Source organism: Cydia splendana, chromosome 2, assembly GCF_910591565.1.
Source record: "Cydia splendana chromosome 2, ilCydSple1.2, whole genome shotgun sequence".
In the NCBI taxonomy this organism is placed as follows: Eukaryota; Metazoa; Arthropoda; class Insecta; order Lepidoptera; family Tortricidae; genus Cydia; species Cydia splendana.
The window spans coordinates 5915373-5938177 of NC_085961.1; the positions used below are offsets into that span (position 1 = coordinate 5915373).

A 22805-nucleotide genomic window follows, 5' to 3' on the forward strand; every position below is an offset into this window, starting at 1 on the left:
TTCGTCTTTTGGGGTCGAAACGTTAGGGTCATGGGGGCCCAGCGCCCGGCGCTTATATAAGGATTTGGCGTCGCGTTTGATCGATGCCACGGGTGACCAAAGGGCTGGCCAGTATTTGGCCCAGAGAATTAGCATTGCTATTCAACGGGAAAATGCCGCCAGCCGGCTGGGTACACTGCCTGCTGGCGGCGAGATAGAGGGTGTATTTTGATTGTAAATTTGTGTTCACTTGCCTGCGTTGTGGATATAAAAGTATGGTCTCTGAATAAATCATTGGTACTTTAAATGAGGTTTAAAAGGTGGAATTGTGAACCTTAGGCGCACGCTGCTTGATGCTCATGGCGATTCGTTCGTAGGTCATTTCTTTGGTGATGTGGATGCCGTTGCACTCCACGATCTGGTCTCCGACCTTCAACCGCCCGTCCTTCGCTATCGCACCCTTCTTATATATGTCTAGGATCACCGCTGCTGCTCCCTGAGGAAACGTGTTTTGAATCATTATTTAGTTGAAAGCATCAATAAATAGTAAGCTAGACCTATTTTACTACACACGCTTCGCTTTCGCTTTTGAGCATGATTTTGTAGTCATTAGTTATTTAACGTTATCTAATTTCAATAGTGCTTGACGTGCATTGCATTGATTTTTATTAGTAATTTAGATGTAATCAATATAAATTAACAAACATGTAAAAAAATATATTATTACTATCTGTTGGTGTTTCATAGCTCGCAGCACCGAAGTCATATTTCAGCTCGAAAATTGGTAAGTAGTTAAAATTGAACATACAAGATTAGATAAAGATAAAAAATAGTTTATTCAAATAGGCATATTACAATGCGCTTATGAACGTCAAATAAAACTCTACCGGCTCCAACCCTTGTTTTTCATAGATTTATTCATAGACACACAGAAACACAAACAGACACAGGTAAATTAAATAAAAGCTTGTATAATTTAGGAAGCAAAACAAACAGCGTGTTACATCGTGGTTCAAGGATCTTTCGAATTTGCACGAATGCCGTTAAAACTGCAATTAATGAAGCTATCCCGGGGAGATTTTTTGGTTTCAGGTCGGGAGAGATTCGGTTATGTCTTTATTACCACTAATATGACTTACATTGATTAAAGTATCACTGCCACCGAGTAGGACGACGCCAAGGATCTCGTTGGCCGAGTTAATTTCTATGACCGTGTCGTGATTCGGCACGGGGTGACACGTCGCAGGGTCGGGGGGAGGTTCCGCTGCGAATGAAGAAAGATAAATAAAGCTTTGAATCTGTATAACTCATTTACTTTCAACCTCCTGTTTTTGTGTGCTAATATACAACCATCAACAGATGTGTACCTAATAACTCTACAGCATGGTAAAGGAGAAAGAAGAAGTCTTTGAAGGAAAGGCCACAGCATTTATATTTTCATAACTTGATGTGACGCAGGCAGTAGTCTTATTTAAGTTATATATTACCTAATTATAGTATATATTACTAAAAGTATTCAAATTCAAATTCAAATTCAAATTCAAAATTTTATTTGCTAAAAATGCACGTACATATTAGATGTTGTCATATACAATAGAATGTGGGTATCAGCGCATTTAGCCAGAAGGCATGCAAATCAGAAAATATAAGACATATTTACAAATATTTACAAAAACATATTTACAGATATACAAATAACTTAAAATTGAAATTAGAACATGTCAAACCAAAACTAAAACGAAAATACGGCTATGTCTATGATCATCTATGGTTAAGTTATTTGTGGTCAATTTAAAAGCTAGCAAGAAAAAGGTTAACGGAATACATCAAATGTCAAGAGAAATAATTTATTTTAAAAGGATGTAATTGTTAAATATGTCAAATAATTGAAATTATACAAGTCATTGCTTAATATTGAAAAATTCAGTCATTGAGTAAAAACAGTGCTCATTCAAAAACTTAACCAATAGATTCTTAAAAACTATCTCGTCATCTATCAACCTCAGTGATTTTGGCAAACCATTATAGATTTTCGGCGCCATTGCAAAAATACTCTTCTGGAAAAGAGCCGATTTGCCAGGAACTGGGTAAAGTTTATCACAATGTCGTGCACTTACAACATTTTTAAAAAGATGTAGATTTTTTTTGACGAACATTGTAGTCTCCAGAATATACAAATCGGGCACGGTTAGTAAGTGAAGTTGCTTAAAATATGGTTTGCAGCTGGCATTGTACCTCAACTTACAGATCGATCTTACGCACCGTTTTTGTGCTTTGAAAACATCGTTGGCTTGGCTAGAGTTCCCCCAGAAGATAATTCCGTATCTTAAAGCAGAAGATATGTAGCCGTGATAAGCAGACATAACAGCAGTACGATTTACGACTTTACTTAGCATATATAAGGTATACGAATATGTCATAAGTTTTTTACAGAGATTGTCAGTGTGAGTCGTCCAATTCATTTTGTCATCTATGTATAGTCCTAAGAATTTGGTAACATGTGTGCTAGCAATATAGGTATCATTAAATGCTACAGCAGTGCTATCCTCAGTTTTTCTTTGGCTAAAACTCATTATTGTAGTTTTTTGTAAATTTATTTTTAAGTTATTTTTATCTAGCCATTGTACTATTGATTCTACGCTGCTAGTTATTTGATTTTTGTGTGTAAGCACAACCGTACAGTCATCTGCATACAAAACTGTTGGATGTATGATAGCTCCTGGGAGGTCATTTAAGTACACAAGGAAAAGTAGGGGACCTAAAATACTACCCTGTGGCACTCCATATGTAACTATTTTTTTATCAGAAAGAAAGTCTGATTCAGTTTTGGTTTGAGGTGATATTCTTGTTATATTTGTCTGTTGAGTACGACCAGAAAGGTAAGATTTAATCAGATTGTGTACATTGCCTCTTACACCGTATAAATATAGTTTGTCTAGTAGTATCTTGTGGTCAACATAATTAAACGCCTTGGTCATATCTATGAAAACAGCATAAACTGGGAGACTATCATCCATTCTAGTGTATATTTTATGTAAAAAGTCATATATGGCCATGTTTATTGATAAGTTTTTCCTGAATCCTTTTTGTTCAGTATTTGTTTGCTGTACCTTTAACCGGAGAAGGTGCTGGCCGCGGTGTGGTAGGACGGGAAGCGCCTGCCTTGCCAACGTCCGGGGTTTGGTTCCTGCTAGCTGGTCGTGACGTCGCGTTGGCTGTGAAAATAGTTTACAACAGGTTAGGTTATGTAAGACTAGTTTCACTTTTAAGTTTTAACTGCAAACTTAGGTTTAAGCTGGTTAAGGCACAGACAAGACATCCTCTAGCTAGACTGAGCATAGTAGCTCTACCCCCTCTGCCACGCATACGGTAGTTTTACTCCATTTTCGAGTAAAAAGTGTCTTTGTGTGACGTCCATGTCTTTGAACGGACCAATCACGGCACAGGACCTCGCTCACCTCGTCCCCCGCACCCCCGTATTTTTGGCAGCATCGGTTTCATGAAATAATTGCTCTAAACTCCGTATAGAGGATTCCTAGTCTATGGGTTAAGGTTACGTCATTTGAAAACATTACATGTGCATTAAATAATTTTCAGCATAGTCTTATTTAAGACCTACGCCCATGCTCAACTTATTCGTAGTAACTTCGGCTACACCACACACACACACACACACACACACACACACACAACAGTACAGAACAGAACAAACACACAGAACAACACAACAGAACACACAACAACAACAACAACAACAACAACAACAACAACAACAACAACTACAACAACAGAACAGAACAGAACAGGGGAACAGAGTCTGGACGGGACAGCAAAATTTATCAAAAGAGGTCTTCTTACCAGCTGACCCGCTGGCATCATCAGTCTTGTCATCCTTCTGGTTGGGGCTGCACACAGTGAGAACCACGACTCCCTCAGTGTGCTTCAACTTTGCCGCCGCCTGGACAAACACGAAACTTCTAAATAACTCTGTTACAGACAAATGAACGAGTATCGAGAATAAAAAAGCATTTCTATACGGTATATGTGCCAAAGATTGGCAATCAATTTATTATAACCAATTCTGATAGCTCCATTTTGTCAAGATTTCGATTTCGATAATATTTGCTATTATGTGGGTTTTCGGGGGCGAAAAATCGATCTAGCTAGGTCTTATCTCTGGGAAAACGCGCATTATTGAGTTTTTATATGTTTTCCGAGAAAAGCTCGGTCTCCCGGATATTTATGTATAATTACAACAACCAGATATATTATGTTGGTAAACTTACTGCATCGTAACTGCAACTCAATAAGGAATCTCTGTTCACAGCCAATATCATGTCTCCTATTTGAAGACCGCCCTGAAAACACATAAACATTGTTTAAATAAATCTCTATTTTATATGATCTAAGGCCGAAAACAAGCATAAGCAGCGTTTACCTGGAGCCCATTTCTCGAACGGTATTAGTGCCCGTATTAGTCTAATATTCTTAGGGTGTTGCCATGGTAACGTAACCCATACGATTTGACAGTTTGTGGACTAATATTATTAGTCTAAGGGTCAGTTGCATCAACCACAATTAACAGACTGATCAATGTCAAGAATAATGATAAATAAGAATATACAATAAAATTTACCGAACGCTAAAACGGTGACAGACGGTTTGGTGCAACCGACCCTAAGGCCGGAGCCCCACTGCTGCGCACGCTACATCCACGGCCCACGTTTTAATACAAACCGTGGGCAAGCCCACGAAATTTTGTATAGGAACGTGGGTCGTGTACATAGCGTGCGCAGCAGTGGGGCTCCGGCCTAATACCGTCCGAGAAATGAGCCCCTGCTCTACAATATATATCGCACTCAATCTATCTGAATTTTATCTTACCCTCAAATAAAAGAAAGATAAAGGTCGGTTATCCAAATATTATGACAATTACTTAATTACAATTGCCAGTCACCTGTTCGGCAGCGCTGCCTTCTTGTAAGTCGGAGACGAAGATTCCTCGGCCGGCTTCCGTGTGCCGGCCCTCGATGATCATAATGCCCAGGCCCGACGGACCCTGGAAAAGAACATCATCATCATTAACTTAAGAGTTACTAAGAAATTTGTCGCTGGAGTAACTTCCAGCTTTCCCTATCTTGCGCCAGCTCTTTGACTTTTTGATACAACACAACCCCTACTTTTTCCTTCACTTCTTCTAAAAACATCATCATCAAATTGACGATCAACTGCCTTAGTTTAAATGATACTGCCACTGACTACGAAAGCGGGCAGTCTTGTGTTCGATTTAAATAGTTATTTGTACAACAAGAGATCAAAGTTTGATAACTTTGATCTCGTGTAGTACACAAAATTTTTCACCCTAAGCAGTGAGAACATACCTAGAGGGACAGAGATAATAGAACCCATATATCGAACTTGTTGAAATGACATTTGACTATAAAGGTCACTTGAATGTCATTTTGTCTCACTCCGTGAGCAAAATGCGATTTTGCTCACTGAGTGAGACACGTAGTGAGCAAAATGCGATTTTGCTCACTGAGTGAGACAAAATTACTCAGTGAGCAAAATCGCATTTTGCTCACTGTTTTTAAGAAGCAAAGTACCCTTGTTCGAGCTGCTGAGGTGAAAAATATTTTTGGTCTTCTCTCTTCTTTCCATCCTGTTACCCCCTGCTGGGGTGTAGGGTTCGAATCTTTTTCTTCCACTGACTCCGGTCCTGGGCAGCTTGGATAGCCTCCTCCCACCCCATCCCCAATACACCCAGCTCTTGCTCCACAGAACGGCGCCAAGTAGATTTAGGGCGACCATGTTTCCGTTTGCCGGGCATCTTCCAGGCCCAGAAAATATTTTTGGTGATGATTGAAAACATTGAATGCCTTGACTTGATATGTATTGGAGGCCTGAAGCCTAGCGTCTAAGACAGGTTATTGATTGTCGACGCATTAGATTAGATTAGATTGCCTTAGAACAAAATCTCGCCGTTGTTCAGGTCAGGTCTGACGTTAGAAGAAGATCAAAACAAGTGGAAGAGGCGCCCTCTGTTGAGTTTAAATAAAAGTGGCCTTACCTTTTTGATGGTGATGTCGCGGACGCCTTTGTAAGCAGCATACTTGTCTTCCGACTGGAAATAAAGAAAAAAGTTGATTGTAATATTTTTCTATTACACATATAGGACGGTAAAATGACTGCCGTCACCGCGGTAGACTAGACTTGAGTCCACCTATGTTAACACTGCGCCGACTTTGTGAAAAAGTGTGGGTGCCACAATAAACGTCATGTTTTCATAGAAATTGACGTTTATGGTGACAGTACAATTTGTCGTTGCAAATTCTGTGCTGATTACGTAGCCTGTGATTAGCCTAATACGACTCTAACACTGTAAGTATACATTTTATACCGACGAGTAAGTAGGTATAATAACTTTTACCACGCAGTCTTGTTAATGTTAATTTAATGTTATGTACCTACAATGTTGCATCTTTTTTCTATATAAGTGATATAATTTATTTTTGTTTATTTTTTGTTTCTTTTCTTTTGGCTTTTGTTAACTGCCGTGATTCTTCTCACTTGATGGTCTCGTCGGAAGATCAGCTCAGTCGCACGCAGCATACTGAGATGAGGCCATAATATGTAGGATTTTCTTTTTAGTATTTTATTTTGTTTGTGCTGCTTACGAATGAAAATATTTCTATTCTAAATACCTAGCCGTATTCAACAGAAACATAATATAGAAATATAAAATATTCCTAAAGGCAAACTTAACGAATCGTTATTATTTATGTATGATTTCAATCCCGCCTAATTTAGGAGGACTCAAAAGGTCAATCGACAAAGGTAAGACTGACTCCCGTGTAGAGATGTGCGCCGATGGCAAAATCATCGGCGGCGGCGTCCGATGATTTTTTGACCGGCGGCGGCGGCGTGATCGGCGTGAAATCGGCGTGGCATAATTTTTGATACTGCATGAGAAGGTGGCTGTAGAAACTCTATATTAAAGCCTTCTGAGTATTTACTAGGCTATCCAAAACATATTGTGTGTTTTCTAAATTATTGCCGAAAATTATATCCCATCATGACACTTGGCAACCATTTATTACCAATACCAACCTAACGGTTACCAACGGTATGTTTAATTATTAAAATAAAAGGATACTTTAAAACGCTACATTTTAGGCAGTATTTTTACTTACTTTGTAAGTGGAATACAAATAAAACACAAAAAAAATATTTTTAAGTTAAGTCTTAAATCTATGTATATTGACTTTTCCCAGCCGCTGTCGCCTCACCTAGGATTTGTTACGAAATAATGATGAACTACATACTTTACATTTGTCTGAACTGAAGTTTAACAGAAATGTAATGTTAGATTAAAGATGTCATCGTTTTCCAAAGAAAACGTCTCTGGCAGGTAGATTCGCTCAACAGAATGTCTTTGAAGTGTCCCGTTTTATGGAATACTAAGGTCTACTTTGTTTTCTTTACTACTGCAGCTTAGTGATGAATTGATGATAGTTGGTGATTTAAGTTCCTATAAGTAGGTATAATTGTTTAAGTATAGCTTATTGACGAAGAGTGGCAGAGTATAAAAACAGCAGTGACAAGTTCAGCTAAGAGCACTATCGGAGAAGCAAAACGTTCAAAAAATATGGAATGGTTTCATAAGGAATACGAGGAAGCCCTCAATAAAAAGAATGAAATGCGGCTTAAATATCTCCATAACGATGGCTTAGAAAACAAAGAACTTTATAAGAACGAGAGGAACAAATGCAGAAAAATGGCGAGACTCAAAAAGAGAAATATGGAAAGGGAGGGGTTTAGGAGAATGGAGGATTTGAGGGTGCGTCATTTCGTTCGACCTTTTTACAGCCTACGTAGTGGATACCAGCCTAAAACCAATGCATGCCAAAATACCTCTGGAAGTCTTCTCACGGAAAAGGCAGATGTGCTTAGGAGATGGAGAGAACACTTTAACGATCTCCTGAACATTCCGCAAACAGCCACGGAAAAAGTGCCCATTTACTTTGACGTTGAAGAACGATTACAACCGCCTACTCGGTTAGAAGTCCAGCGGGCTATGCGTTGCCTGAAGAATAACAAGGCGCCGGGGCTTGATACTATTGCTTCAGAGTTACTCAAAAAAGGAGGCAGCGATCTCGAGAAGCGAATGTTTAGACTCGTATCTATGATATGGGAAGAGGAAAAGATGCCAGAAGATTGAAATTTAGGTATTATTGTGCCTCTTCTTCTTCCTCGCGTTATCCCGGCATTTTGCCACGGCTTATTGGAGCCTGGGGTCCGCTTGACAACTAATCCCATGATTTGACGTAGGCACTAGTTTTTACGAAAGCGACTGCCACCTGACCTTCCAACCTAGAGGGGAAACTAGGTCTTATTGGGATTAGTCCGGTTTCCTCACGATGTTTTCCTTCACCGAAAAGCAACCGGTAAATATCAAATGATATTTCGTACATAAGTTCCGAAAAACTCATTGGTACGAGCCGGGGTTTGAACCCGCGACCTCCGGATTGAAAGTCGCACGCTCTTACCGCTAGGCCACCAGCGCTCTTATTTATTATCGCAGGTATTATTGTGCCTATCTTCAAAAAAGGAAACAAGAGCATCTGTAGCAATTACCGAGGTATATCGGTTTTGTCTGTGGCTTATAAAATTTTATCAGGAGTCGTGTATAGGCGCCTATGCGGCTATGCTGAAGAGATATTAGGAGAATACCAATGCGGATTCAGGCCTAACCGCTCTACTGTAGACCAGATTCACCTACTGCGGCAAACACTGGAAAAGGCATACGAATACAACATCGATCTTCATCACATGTTTGTGGACTTCAAGCAGGCATTTGACAGTGTTAACCGCGCACAAATACTTTCCAGCATGCTGTGTTTGGGTGTGCCAAGCAAGTTGGTTAGACTTGTGGATGCCACTTTAAAACACTCCAAATCCGTTGTGGCGATACAAAACGATTTATCTGAGCCTTTTGAGATTCGTTCGGGAGTGAAACAACGAGATGCGCTTTCGTCCATAGTTTTCAACCTGGTACTTGAGGCTGCAACGCGTAAATTAAACATCAATGGGCTGATCGACTACAACACAACTCAGCTTGCTGCGTATGCCGATGACATTGTCATTACCAGTAGGTCGAGAAACAGAATGGCCGATCACTGCCTAAACCTGCAGACAGAAGCCGCCACGTTTGGATTACGTGTAAACGTATCCAAGACTGAGTACCTTGCGACATCAAGGCAGACTGGACTGCCAACAAACATCTCTGTCGGCAATCAGGACATCAAAGGTGTGAGCAGCTTCAAGTATCTAGGAGCGACGGTTAACTCTCAGAACAAAACCGACGAAGAGATAAGGGCGCGCATAGCTGCTGGGCACAAATGTTTCTACGCGTGTAGCAAACTTTTGAGCTCTAAACTGCTTAGCATTAGATCCAAACTTATTATCTATCGCACCATCATCAGGCCTGTCGTAACTTACGCCTGCGAAACTTGGACCCTAACTCAGAGAGACGAACTAAAACTTGCAGTGTTCGAAAGATAAGTGCTCAGAAAGATCTATGGTCCTGTAATAGAACATGATACCTATCGTCAACGCATGAACCACGAGTTGGATGTACTCATAGAGCACGAGAACATCGTCAGGGCCTGTAAGTCACACCGGTTGAGATGGGCGGGTCACCTTGAAAGGATGCCGTACAAGAGGGCAGCAAAAGTCATGACAAGGTGGACGCCGCAACAAAAAAGACCGAAAGGCAGGCCTAAGAAGCGTTGGATAGATTGTGTAGAAGAAGATCTTAGGAAGATGGGAAAGTTTACCAACTGGAAGAAGGTCGCCAGACACCGCGACAACTGGAGGAAGATTGTGGAGGAGGCCAAGACCCACAAAGGGTTGTAGCGCCAACGGAAGTAAGTAATAGCTTATTGCGAAGCTTTAAACTGATTTTTATAATTTTGATTGAAATATATATTGTTAAGTAAAAGAAGCTGATAATCACCATAAAATGACTAAGAATTGATCGTGTGTAATTTTAAATGAAATTGTATATTATGTGATAAATAAATAAATCATATTTTGATTTATCACATAATATACAATTTCATTTACGTTCTACAAAAAAGCTGTGCGAAAAAATATCAAATAATAACCTTAGATCCAGAAACTAGATCTTGTTTAAATTAACACTAAATCGTTATCACAGCTAACACCGCAACGACAAAAATGATGCTAATTTGGTTCACCGGCAAATAATAAGCGAAAAAGCATAAGGATCTTTAAATTATACCTCTGACACTATCTATTCACTACGCAACATGGAATAAGACACGATAGGTATCAAAATTTCCCACGCCGATTATACGCCGGTCAAATTTATCGGCGGCGGCGGCGTGGAAAAATCGTCGGCGGCGGCGGCGCGGCGGCGCGGCGCACATGTCTACTCCCGTGACATTTAGGTTAAATTCAATCGGCCCCTATTTCACCAACGAGACAGGTCCGGCAATTGTCGACATCACTGTTACTGACGTCACAGGCCTCCATAGGCTACGGTAACCGCTTACCATCAGACGGGCGGTGTGGTTGTTTGCCACCAACATGTTAATAAAAAAAACTCCACTATATCGCCAGTTAATAAGTACCTACTTATTTTACGAAGCTAATGACAATTGTCACAAGAAATACGACAATTGTCACGAAATTCCGACACAGAACTCATTTGCTGTCAAGAATTACCGAAAGTTCTTTGAAATCTTGTGACAATTGTCATCATTATCATCATAAACATCGCAAGAGAAATGCCTGTTTTTTGCCGATATACTTAATAAAGTTTTTTTAAATAATACAATGATGGTGACAAACAGGAATACGGCCCGCCCGATGGTAAGCGATAACCGCAGCCCATGGATGCCTGTGACGTCAGCAACAATGAGACTTGTCGAATTGTAGCACCTGTCACGTTGGTGAAATAGGGGCCAGGATCACAACCTACGCAATTCGAACATAAACATCCATTTAATTCCGATCTGGAAAAATCTAGATTTTTATTTTTTATTTTGCAAGCTTCTGTAGGTACAATTATTCAATTTTATTAGCAGAATATATAAATTTGTGTTATAAAAGTGTCTGCCAAATTAAGGGTTAATACTGCTCCCGTTTTTCAAGTCAAAACGATTTGCGAATAATTTAACCCTGTATCACTAACTAATTAATTAAAATATTTCATGCTACAGGTTAGTTGGTTATCATTTAGCATACCTCAAAGTTCAAAGGTAATTTAATTACAAATATCTGGGAGACCGAGCTTTGCTCGGAAAATATACAAAAGCTCAAAAATGAGCGTTTTTGCACAGATAAGACCTAGCTAGATCATTTTTTCGCCTCCCATAACCCCCATATAACAAATTTCATCCAAATCGTTAGAGCCGTTTCCGAGATCCCCCCCGAAATATAATTATATATATATATATATATATATATATATATATATATATATAAATAAATATACAAGAATTGCTCGTTTAAAGGCATAAGATAAGATAAGGTAAATATGCAGGAATCATAAGTTCCCCATTATTTTTTTTACCATCCCTATATTTTAGTCCCTTTGGTCGTGTTTTAATTTATCGCCACTTGCGAATTCCTATTTTTCACATTTGTATCGTAATGTACTATTACACACTTGTAAACGTCATACTTACGTATACGTTAACAAGATCCACTGTGCTAACAAACGCTAACTTGGTAACAGCAAAACTAGAAGACCACATAACAAACATTGTAGACCTTCACCTTTGGTGTTAAGGTCTATTTTACCATAAATCACGCTCCGTACTATTTACAACTCGCTAAATAACTCGCTAACGTATCGATGGAAATTACTCACACGCAAAAAACACTAATATATTTAGTAACGTGGTATCGTGGTAACGCGCTCAATAATATCTTGATACTAACTCTACTATCAAGATTGTGTCAAACTATTTTAATATATTAGCTAGTGCTAATACAATATAATATATTGATAGTGCTATATTTTTTTTTTTGCAATAGTACGTTCAGCACCAGATAGTGGTAGGAACTCGTAACCATATAACACATCTCTAATATACCGGGTGTGGCCTGCAACATGAGCAAATAATTAAAACATAGATTGTACTCCTCAAACAGTGACACTTTTGTTCAACAACTTTTTAAAATAATGAAGTATTTAGACTCCCTATTTTTCATACAAAATAAATATTATCTTCAACGGACGCCATCGCCACGCCATATCATTGTGATTGACGTTGCTTGTCACGCCTTAAACATAACAAAATTCGCAATACATTGCGTCTTAGAATAAACTTTAAAGTGTATTAAAAATCAAACCACAAGTTATTTTTAAAAGTCGCTGAACAAATGTTGGTCAGTATGAGGAGTACAGCCTACAGTTTAATTTTTTGCTCATGTTACAGGCCACACCCGGTATATTATGATAATTAAAACGCGTACCTAAATATTTACCTGCTTTCGCTGTTAATATAATTATATGGCCGTATCTATAGGAAAACAATGTACTGAACAGATTTGTATTTCAATGTACATATATAGATAAATAGATATATGTCCTTAATCTCTCTTCTCATAATAATATTCGTCGAAAAAGGATGCTGATAAATGTCGAATCTTTTTAAATTACCCACCATCCGTTTTAGATTAGCAATTGATTTAATAAACTAAAAAAAAGGTTATAAGTAGTTACTAACCTAGTAGGTTACTAACCAACCTAGTTACTAACCTACCGGCAAAGACATATGTAACTTCGTATAAGACGGATAAAGTCTAAGGAAAAAACGTGCCTCGGAATTCAAGCAAAAGTCATTCTCGAATAGATGGCGCACACACCTTTAGCCTATCCTCGGCTAGATGGCGTGACGACACCGTTTCATATTTAACAATTTTAACACATAGATATCAGTGAATGAACATGGATCAAATTGATATAAAAATAATAAAATCATTTATCCATATATATACATTTTTTGATAACTTTATACGTTTTCATTTTGAGTTTTAGTCGTGTGTCGATAGATGGCAGTAAATTTACAGTGACTACAAAATTTACAATGACAGGACCCCTCTATACTATCTATTCTTTTTGCCTACCGGATAAGCGGGGTCTACTGCGGAAAGGAGGTTGACTACTACAAGTTAAGCTTTTATAAGATAGAGGGAAATATTTCCCACAATCATTTTGTACTTTATTTCCAAGTGAATAGAGTTCTGTTATGCATGATTTTATATTTGGTCAGCATACAAATAATAAATGAAAAGTATCTATTAAGTAGTAAATAGGCGCAAGACGTCGAGTTGCGGAAAATCGCCCGAACTACAATACAATACAATACAAAATCTATTAAGTATAACCATAAAACACCCCAATACCCACGTCACCCACGTGGTCTTGTCTGTCCTACCCCTTGTTTTTTGCTTCATGATACCCTATTTACTACTTCTTCTTCTTCCTCGCGTTATCCCGGCATATAGCCACGGCTCATAGGAGCCTGGGGTCCGCCACTAATCCCATGATTTGACGTAGGCACTAGTTTTTACGAAAGCGACTGCCATCTGATCTTCCCAACCCAGAGGGGAAACTAGGCCTTATTGGGATTAGTCCGGTTTCCTAACGATGTTTTCCTTCACCGAGCTACCTTATTTACTACATGCAAAGACATATGTAACTTCGTATAAGATGAATAAAGTCTAAGGAAAAAACGTGCCTCGGAAATCAAGAAAAAGTCATTCTCGGATAGATAGCGCACACACCTTTGGCCTATGCTCAGCTAGATGGCGTGACAACACCGTTTCATATTTAACAATTTTAACACATAGATATCAGTGAATGAACATGGGTCAAAATGATATAAAGATAATAAAATAATTTATTCATATAAATACATTTTTTGATAATTTTATACGTTTTAATTTTGAGTTTTAGTCGTGTGTCGATAGATGGCAGTAAATTGACTGTGACCTGTGACTACAAAATTTACTATGACAGGACCCTCTATACTATCTATTCTCTTTACTACATGGAATCAATTTTAAGACATTACCTACCTCTGTATTTATGGCTAGCAGACAGACTCGTGCCGTTTGCACACCTGGACTTGAATAGCCATCTGTATAAATGTTTGTCTCTCTGTGGGGCTTGAGCACACAAACAGCATGCGCGGTACTTACAAATATGTCGATACGTTTTCTATCACGTCCCGCGATTCCGTTTTGTAATTTTCTAGTGTCGGTAGTGTCATTATCGGTCTCATCAACCGCTTTTGATTCAAATCTGACTTCTCTTTGTAACCTCTAGTAACACCACGCTTACACACATCACATCATATTGACACCATATTGATATCATATTGTGTCAATTGTATCATTTGTATCACAATATGATTGGTGACATTATATTGTGTACTTATAATAATATTATAAATATTGACGAACTTAATGTTAAAGTATTCAAAAAGCAGTTCAATCTAGAAGTGCGTTACAAAAATCTAGTGACAGTAATTTAAGTTGGCATAAATATAATTATTAAATTAAAAAAAAAAACAATTTATCAAAAATTTAAAAATTCAAAAAAATCTAAATATATTTATTTCAGAACTTAATATTGCAAGAGAGGTAGTACAGTGATCCCCACACTAGGCTCAGCCTGTGACGTGGGGATCTTCGCGAAATACAGAGTACCGACATGTCGCGGCTATTATTTTAACAGAATATATTATAATTATTATTAAAGCTACTACATCAAAACTAAGAATTTTTATTAAATTACTGACTATGCTTTTGGTACATCTTTTTGAGAAAGAGCTGATACTCTTAAAACTGCAAGAACCACCGAAAACGGTCCATCCGTTTGAGAGCTACGATTCCACAGACAGACATTGGTGTCAAACATATAACGCCCCTCTTTTTGCGTGGGGGGTTAGTAAAAACAAGTGGTATCGACTTTTACACGTGCCAAAGTCAAGTTAAATATTGTCACAAGTGAAAGACGAAAGCGACATAATGGATAATGCACCCAACATGAAAGCACCTGCGCGAATAGACAAATACCGGAATTCGATTTAAATTTTTATTATGTCAAGTAAACTTTATTTTTATTATGTCAAGTAAACAAAAACGATGTAAGTATCTCTAAAATAATATATGGAAGCCGTGTTTACTTCAAAAAAAGTTATTGATTGTAAATTTAATCAATTTCAAATAGATTCGTAATTTAACACATTGTAATATTCATTTGTACCTAGTAAAAATAGTCCTGCAAAGCGATTTTTAACATACTTCTAATAATAATGTCGTTTTTTTTTTGTAACTGTTAAAAAATTATTTAAAAAACAAGACTTATAAACGTCCGTCCGTCTGTCACCAGGCTGTATCTCACGAACCGTATATAGACAGTTGAAATTTTCAGAGATGATGTAAGTGTTTTTGTTGCCGCTATGACAACAAATACTAAAAACAGAATAAAATAAAGATTTAAGTGGGGCTCCCATACAACAAACGTGATTTTTGACCGAAGTTAAGCAACGTCGGGCGGGGTCAGTACTTGGATGGGTGACCGTTTTTATAGATAATGGTACGGAACCCTTCGTGTGCGAGTCCGACTCGCACATGGCCGGTTTTTTTTAAATCTTATTATATTATGTAACCTAACCAATATGCTTTTTGTGTTGCAATAAATGGTTTCTTATTCTTATTCTTATTCTTAAATTAAACATCTAATAAAAACCGTGCCCGAGTTTGACAGTCGTACTAGATGGCGCTATGCGGTCAAAAAAACTTTTAGACCAAATGGAACGGAACGATATCGCAATAGTCCATTAGATGCGTTATCCGTTAAAACATCCTTATCATTATCAATGTAATCTCCCACGAATCCTCGATATCATTTGCATGGTAATATAGTATAGTGGTTAATCCTGTAGCTGGATGAAGATAGCTGTTAGTTAATATTACTTTCATGGAACAATACGTACTTAGATTAAGCATAAAAAAAACAATACGAGTTCATTATAATCTTCCTTCTTCTTGGCTTAATTCTCGAAATCTCAATAAAATAAGTCCAGAATTTGCATTTAAACATCAAAACACAAAATATAGTAGCATAATCAGAATCACTGACGCCCTAGAATTTCGAACAAATTAATAATAACGGTTTTTGGTTCTAATTTCAAAGTTTTTTTTATGTTCAAGCAAAAATAAATAATTTTAAAATCGTAGCTTGATTTAAGATAACGTACAGACCTGAAGTGCATTTTTTAAGGTTCGAATAGGCCCCCAGTGCGGGCTGAGGCGTCGATAAATCGCACGTTCCGCGCCGCCATCGCCAGACGTATTTGTGTTTGTAATTGAGAAATCACTTCGTCGAACATCTGTATCGAGATACATCCCATTCTGTTTTAGCTCGCAGATTGATGACTTCCGCAAACATCGGGTGTTCGATTGTAGTTACATATGAAATAATCAGATCATTATGTCTTGACGTAGACTGACGCCAGAGTGCACTATGCACATGAACAAGCTCTCTTACCTACATAAAGCCACAGAATACGTTATAGTATTTCATACAGAACGGACAGACGGACTCGCTCTACCCCGCCCCGAATCACAGCATAAGTACTTAATAGTACTACCGTACAGAAAGGAAACTTCCTACAAAACCGAAGCGGTTCGCGAAGTTTGACAGCGAATCATGCTGTCCCTTTCTAATGTCTGGCACTATCCATTTCGGCTATTTAGGGTTGTCAAAATTCAAGTAATTATCTTATCTGTGTGCACGCAAAGGGATGCTAAGTTGTGCCAACCCTAATAATTGCTCGGAGCAATGCTGAGCCGAACGGAGCCAAGAATACCCGAACGCTCTAGTTTCCTACCCCTGCCCGAATTGAAAAAACCGGCCAAGTGCTAGTCGGACCCGCGCACGAAGGGTTCCGTACCCTTACGCAAATCACGTTCCATTGTAAAATCAATAAATTAAATTAATATTAAAATGATAAATAAATTAACATAATAGTACATTACTACAGAGGCTGGGACGAAAGGGGTTGCCGGCCGAAGACATATAGACCGAGAAGGATAGGTCTGAGCGCGGGCAACCCCATTTCCCGCCGAGGTATGTATAGTGCTTTTCTCAAACATGCAATGAAATAAATAAAATAAAAAATCCACGAAACCCAAGTTTTATTTATAGAAAAAACTAAAAGTAAACTACACCCAAAATATAACCAACACGTACCTATATCATTATCACGCGTATGTTTTACACGAGTCGTGTATTTTTACTACCCGTATATTTTCATGTATCTTTGATTTTTTCGCCTTGTATCCGTCTGACTGTCGTTTTCGTCACATAAGTTTACATATCACTTTCATGTTGATATCATGTTTCACATACATCGTTGCTTTATGCATGGAGTAAATAAGTATAATTTCCACAGTGTTGACGAGTTTGTAGTTACATTCATTTAAAATATGCCACAAAACTGTTTCTAATAAACTGTAAGCCATTTTTCTTAGTTTCTCAAATAATAAAATTGCCATAAGCAACCATATAATATACATACTTCGTCTTTGACTTGGCGGCAGAGGCAGCAAGTTATTAAAATCAATTCTGCTTACGCTGCCAATTCCAACACCTACGATTACAATTAATATTAATTTCATTATTTCGTCGGAACTCATATTAAAGTCAAAAAATCAACAACGCACCATAAATCCAATAAAACAGAATGAATATTTTTCAACTTTACCTCCATAACAATTTAAAAAATATAACTACGCGTGTTTGAGTAGACCTTTTTACCGCTAACGTTTAGATTTGGTTTAGATGAAATGTTTTAAATGTTTTTATTTGTGTACATAGTTAAATTTATAATTAAAAATTATAAAATTAGAGAATGGATTATTTATTAAGTTCATGTTGATTTTATACAAATAAAACTGCAAATTATAGCAAACATTGTTTTTTGTTTTTTTTTTTTATAGGCGTAGTGGCAGAGTGTCATTACGAACCATAAAGCAAATACTGCCTCTAGTTTTTTTTAATGGATGAATGCCACGATGCTGTGTCACAAATATCTGTGAAATGAAAATTAAAAAAGAGGACTTTGCCGGCCTAGGCCTGCAAGATGTGTATGAAATTCCATTAACGACCTTTTGTCCTAGCCGCACCTGAAACGTCATACTTTGCAGCCTATTATAAGGAACATAACATCAATATTTCATTGCATGTTTGAGAAAAAAATATAACTACGCGTGTTTGAGTAGACCTTTTTACCGCTAACGTTTAGATGAAATATTTTAAATGTTTTTATTTGTGTAGTTAAATTTATAATTTAAAATTATAGAATGTATTATTTATTAAGTTCATGTTGATTTTATACAAATAAAACTGCAAATTATAGCAAACATTGTTTTTTGTTTTTTTTTTTATAGGCGTAGTGGCAGTGTGTCATTACGAACCATAAAGCAAATACTGCCTCTAGTTTTTTTTAATGGATGAATGCCACGATGCTGTGTCACAAATATCTGTGAAATGAAAATTAAAAAAGAGGACTTTGCCGGCCTAGGCCTGCAAGATGTGTATGAAATTCCATTAACGACCTTTTGTCCTAGCCGCACCTGAAACGTCATACTTTGCAGCCTATTATAAGGAACATAACATCAATATTTCATTGCATGTTTGAGAAAAAAATATAACTACGCGTGTTTGAGTAGACCTTTTTACCGCTAACGTTTAGATGAAATATTTTAAATGTTTTTATTTGTGTAGTTAAATTTATAATTTAAAATTATAGAATGTATTATTTATTAAGTTCATGTTGATTTTATACAAATAAAACTGCAAATTATAGCAAACATTGTTTTTTGTTTTTTTTTTTATAGGCGTAGTGGCAGTGTGTCATTACGAACCATAAAGCAAATACTGCCTCTAGTTTTTTTTAATGGATGAATGCCACGATGCTGTGTCACAAATATCTGTGAAATGAAAATTAAAAAAGAGGACTTTGCCGGCCTAGGCCTGCAAGATGTGTATGAAATTCCATTAACGACCTTTTGTCCTAGCCGAACCTGAAACGTCATACTTCGCAGCCTATTATAAGGAACATAACATCAATATTTCATTGCATGTTTGAGAAAATTCTATTATATGAGATTAATAACTAGCTTATAGATAGCTTATTAGATTTAAAAGTATAAATCAATTAAAAATGTCGACATATTACATATTACATCGACATATAAAACCACATTACAATTGAGTTTGTAAGTTAACTAGAAAATGAAGACGGTCAATATCGAACATAACAAGGGATTCGGAAATAGGTACGTACAAGGTTGATCGCATTATAAATTCATAAACAGCTTGCTCGGTAGCGGCGCTCAAAATAACTATACAAATACTAATGTATAGGCGTGAGTATATTTGTACGGCGGATGTTAGTAGAGGTTCGACCTAGACATCTTAATTCTTTTCAAATTTTTATCCACCAGTTAGACGAGTATAAGTAGCGACGAAGTGTAGACTAAGCTCTTAAGAGGTCCACTGATTAACAGTCCGCCGGACGGTATCGGCCTGTTATTTGTTCGGAACTCTCAAAATTTTCTTCTAGAGTCAGACCAATAAAAGTCTGCAGCGGATTTGATAGCCCACGCAGTCGAAGTATTATTTTTAACGTCAAACTTCTATGAAAATGTGACGTATAAATAACACTGGCACTGCGAGGGCTATCAAAATCGCTGCAGACTTTTCGTGGCTTAACTCTAACTGACAGGCCGATACCGTCCGGCGGACTGTTAATCAGTGGGCCACTTTAATACATTTTTGAAACACGTTCCATGACTGACACTTATCTGACACATATCACTGAAAGTTATCTCTTCTCCATAAATATACTCAATCTGCAGCTTTGAACAGTAAAGATGCACTCTTTCCCGCTATAAAAAGAAAGTTGTGATGGGTCACTAAAAGTTTTGATTGGCTAAAATAAAATTCTATATGTCAAACCTCTTACGCGGCATTACAATAATAAAATTGATGTTGTCAACATGCGCGCAGTGCGTAAGGTTGCGTGGCTCGCGTCCGTGGGGTAATTTTTGAGCTCTAGTCAAACTTCTATAATTAGTCGAGATCGTTGAGTACAAGTAGGTACTGGACAAAAAAAACATGGAAAACATCTTGAAAGTAAAACTGAATTACATACTTTCTATATAAACTATCTTTCACCACATCAGCTGGTAAAGCCGACCACTGACTAACAGGCCGCCGGACGATATCGGCCTGTCAGTTAGAACAAAAATTTGACAGCTCCGAACAACTGACCGGCCGATATCGTCCGGCGGACTGTTAGTCAGTGGTCGGCTTAAAGGCTCTCTTGACTGTCAAAAACGGATAAGAAATATGCATTTTATCCATATGCGAGGCAAAGTAATCTGATTCAAATTTTGGGTTGTTTCTTTGTGTTGGCTAGTAGAATTGACTTTTAACCCTTTTTTAGGCATAGTGCACCTAGCGACCACATACTCGCCAATAGGATTTCAACCTTAGGAATCCGATTTAAGGTTCATATTGGATTGGTCTTTCGGGAAAAGTTACTTATCATTAAATGAATCATCAAAGCTGCATACATTTTAATATATTTGCATTTTTTGGAAAAACCTTGTAGTTTGGTGCGGCCTGGAAAAGGGTTCAATGATGATTTTGAATGATAAATATTTAATAACGTTAATTTGGATTTGGTTTGATTTTGTTTGATATTCTACGGTAATTATTTTCTTCACATTGGTGTGGTGGCAAATTTGTTTAACCTTCGTGCCTTCAAACCCTAGAAATAGGTAACTATTGAACTGTCATCGGTTAAGCCGTTTTTGAGTTTTCGCAAACAAGTTTTCTCTTCCTTTAAAAAGATGGATCGTAATTGACTTCAGTGTAAGCAACCTGAACATTCGGACAAGTTTCCAAGGCAGAACACTTTAACTCAATGCTCTATCTATATTACATGTTGCTTCGTGGCCTAGAAGGTTCGTTAAATTTGTTTACACGTGTTTAGGTAGAAATACTTTGAAACGAAGTTTTCCTTTGCGTTACGAATAAAGTCTTCTTAGGGTGGGACTTTAGAATGATTTTCTTTTATAAATGAATGAAATAATAGATATACATATAAGTTTACTTCTCGTTCTTATCTTTCTAGGGTTCCGTAACAAAAAGGTACTTACATAAGGAATCTCTATGGTGCGACTCTGTCTGTCTGTCTGTCTGTCTATCGCTAAATATCTCGAGAACTACTTAAGCTATCGATTTTTTTATATCACGCCGCTCTAGAAGCCACCATAATTACTATTAAGTATATAGAAAAGGTAAGGTCATGGATGGGTTCAAACATCAACCCATACTCTTTGAGTATCGTATTGTCATGTCTTAAATGTAATTTGATATTTACAGATTTTGTTCTGTGAACGTAAACATCCTCAATCTGAAACTCTCTGGTACAATACGAGCTGGCGAGGAAGATTTAAAGGGTGAAGCACCCATCCCAAAATAAAAATCTAGACTAGTACTTTTTGTCTCACCTTCCTCTTCTTGAAAGACAGAGTCCGCTGCCATATCGTGCGCGGGAACGCGGTAGGTTTGTACAGCTCTACTATGGGATATATTGTACTATATTTTGAGCTTTCTTGTACTTACAAAGAGAGGCTCAGGATACTCCAGCAGGACAAATGGGCTGGTGATAGGATAAAAATTGAAGTTCCACACATCACGTTTAGGATGTTTTGTCTCACCTTCCTCTTCTTGAACGACAGAGTCCGCCGCCATATCGTGCGCAGGAACGCGGTGGGTTTGTACAGCTCCGAGTCGACACGACAGGGCTCGCTCATCACAGTCATCACTATATTTACAACTCTGGTACAATAAGAAGCTTGTGCCCAACAACGGACCATGTACAGGTTGGTGGTGGTTCAAAAAATTCCCATCACCAAACTTTAGATTAGAGTTTGTTGTCTCACCTTCCTCTTCTTGAAAAACAGAGTCCGCCGCCATATCGTGCGCAGGAACGCGGTGGGTTTGTACAGCTCCGAGTCGACACGACAGGGCTCGCTCATCACAGTCATCACTATATTTACAACTCTGGTACAATAAAAAGCTTGTGCCCAACAACGGAACATGTATAGGTTGGTGGTGATTCAAAAAATTCCCATCGCCAAACTTTAGATTACAGTTTTTTGTCTCACCTTCCTCTTCTTGAAAGACAGAGTCCGCCGCCATATCGTGCGCAGGAACGCGGTGGGTTTGTACAGCTCCGGGTCGACGCGACAGGGCTCGCTCATCACAGTCATCACTCCATTTACACCTCCGGTACAATAAGAAGCTTGTGCCCAACAACGGAACATGTATAGGTTGGTGGAGATTCAAAAAGTTCCCATCACCAATCTTTAGATTAGAGTTTGTTGTCTCACCTTCCTCTTCTTGAACGACAGAGTCCGCCGCCATATCGTGCGCAGGAACGCGGTGGGTTTGTACAGCTCCGAGTCGACACGACAGGGCTCGCTCATCACAGTCATCACTATATTTACAACTCTGGTACATAAGAAGCTTGTGCCCAACAACGGACCATGTACAGGTTGGTGGTGGTTCAAAAAATTCCCATCACCAAACTTTAGATTAGAGTTTGTTGTCTCACCTTCCTCTTCTTGAAAGACAGAGTCCGCCGCCATATCGTGCGCAGGAACGCGGTGGGTTTGTACAGCTCCGAGTCGACACG

The 22805-nt window shown here is 38.0% G+C and overlaps 1 protein-coding gene across 1 annotated transcript in view; it reads right to left on the bottom strand.

The window, feature by feature from the left end:
- LOC134802265 (uncharacterized) overlaps nucleotides 1-22805 on the bottom strand; it is a 185568-nt gene that overhangs the window by 2737 nt on the left and 160026 nt on the right. The window contains exons 29-35 of the mRNA XM_063774851.1: nucleotides 6050-6103; nucleotides 4937-5038; nucleotides 4266-4337; nucleotides 3838-3937; nucleotides 3090-3194; nucleotides 1119-1243; nucleotides 314-475 (exon numbers count right to left, since the gene is read on the bottom strand). Of these exons, the coding sequence (XP_063630921.1) occupies nucleotides 314-475; nucleotides 1119-1243; nucleotides 3090-3194; nucleotides 3838-3937; nucleotides 4266-4337; nucleotides 4937-5038; nucleotides 6050-6103 (720 nt within the window). The remainder of the gene's footprint in view (nucleotides 1-313; nucleotides 476-1118; nucleotides 1244-3089; nucleotides 3195-3837; nucleotides 3938-4265; nucleotides 4338-4936; nucleotides 5039-6049; nucleotides 6104-22805) is intronic.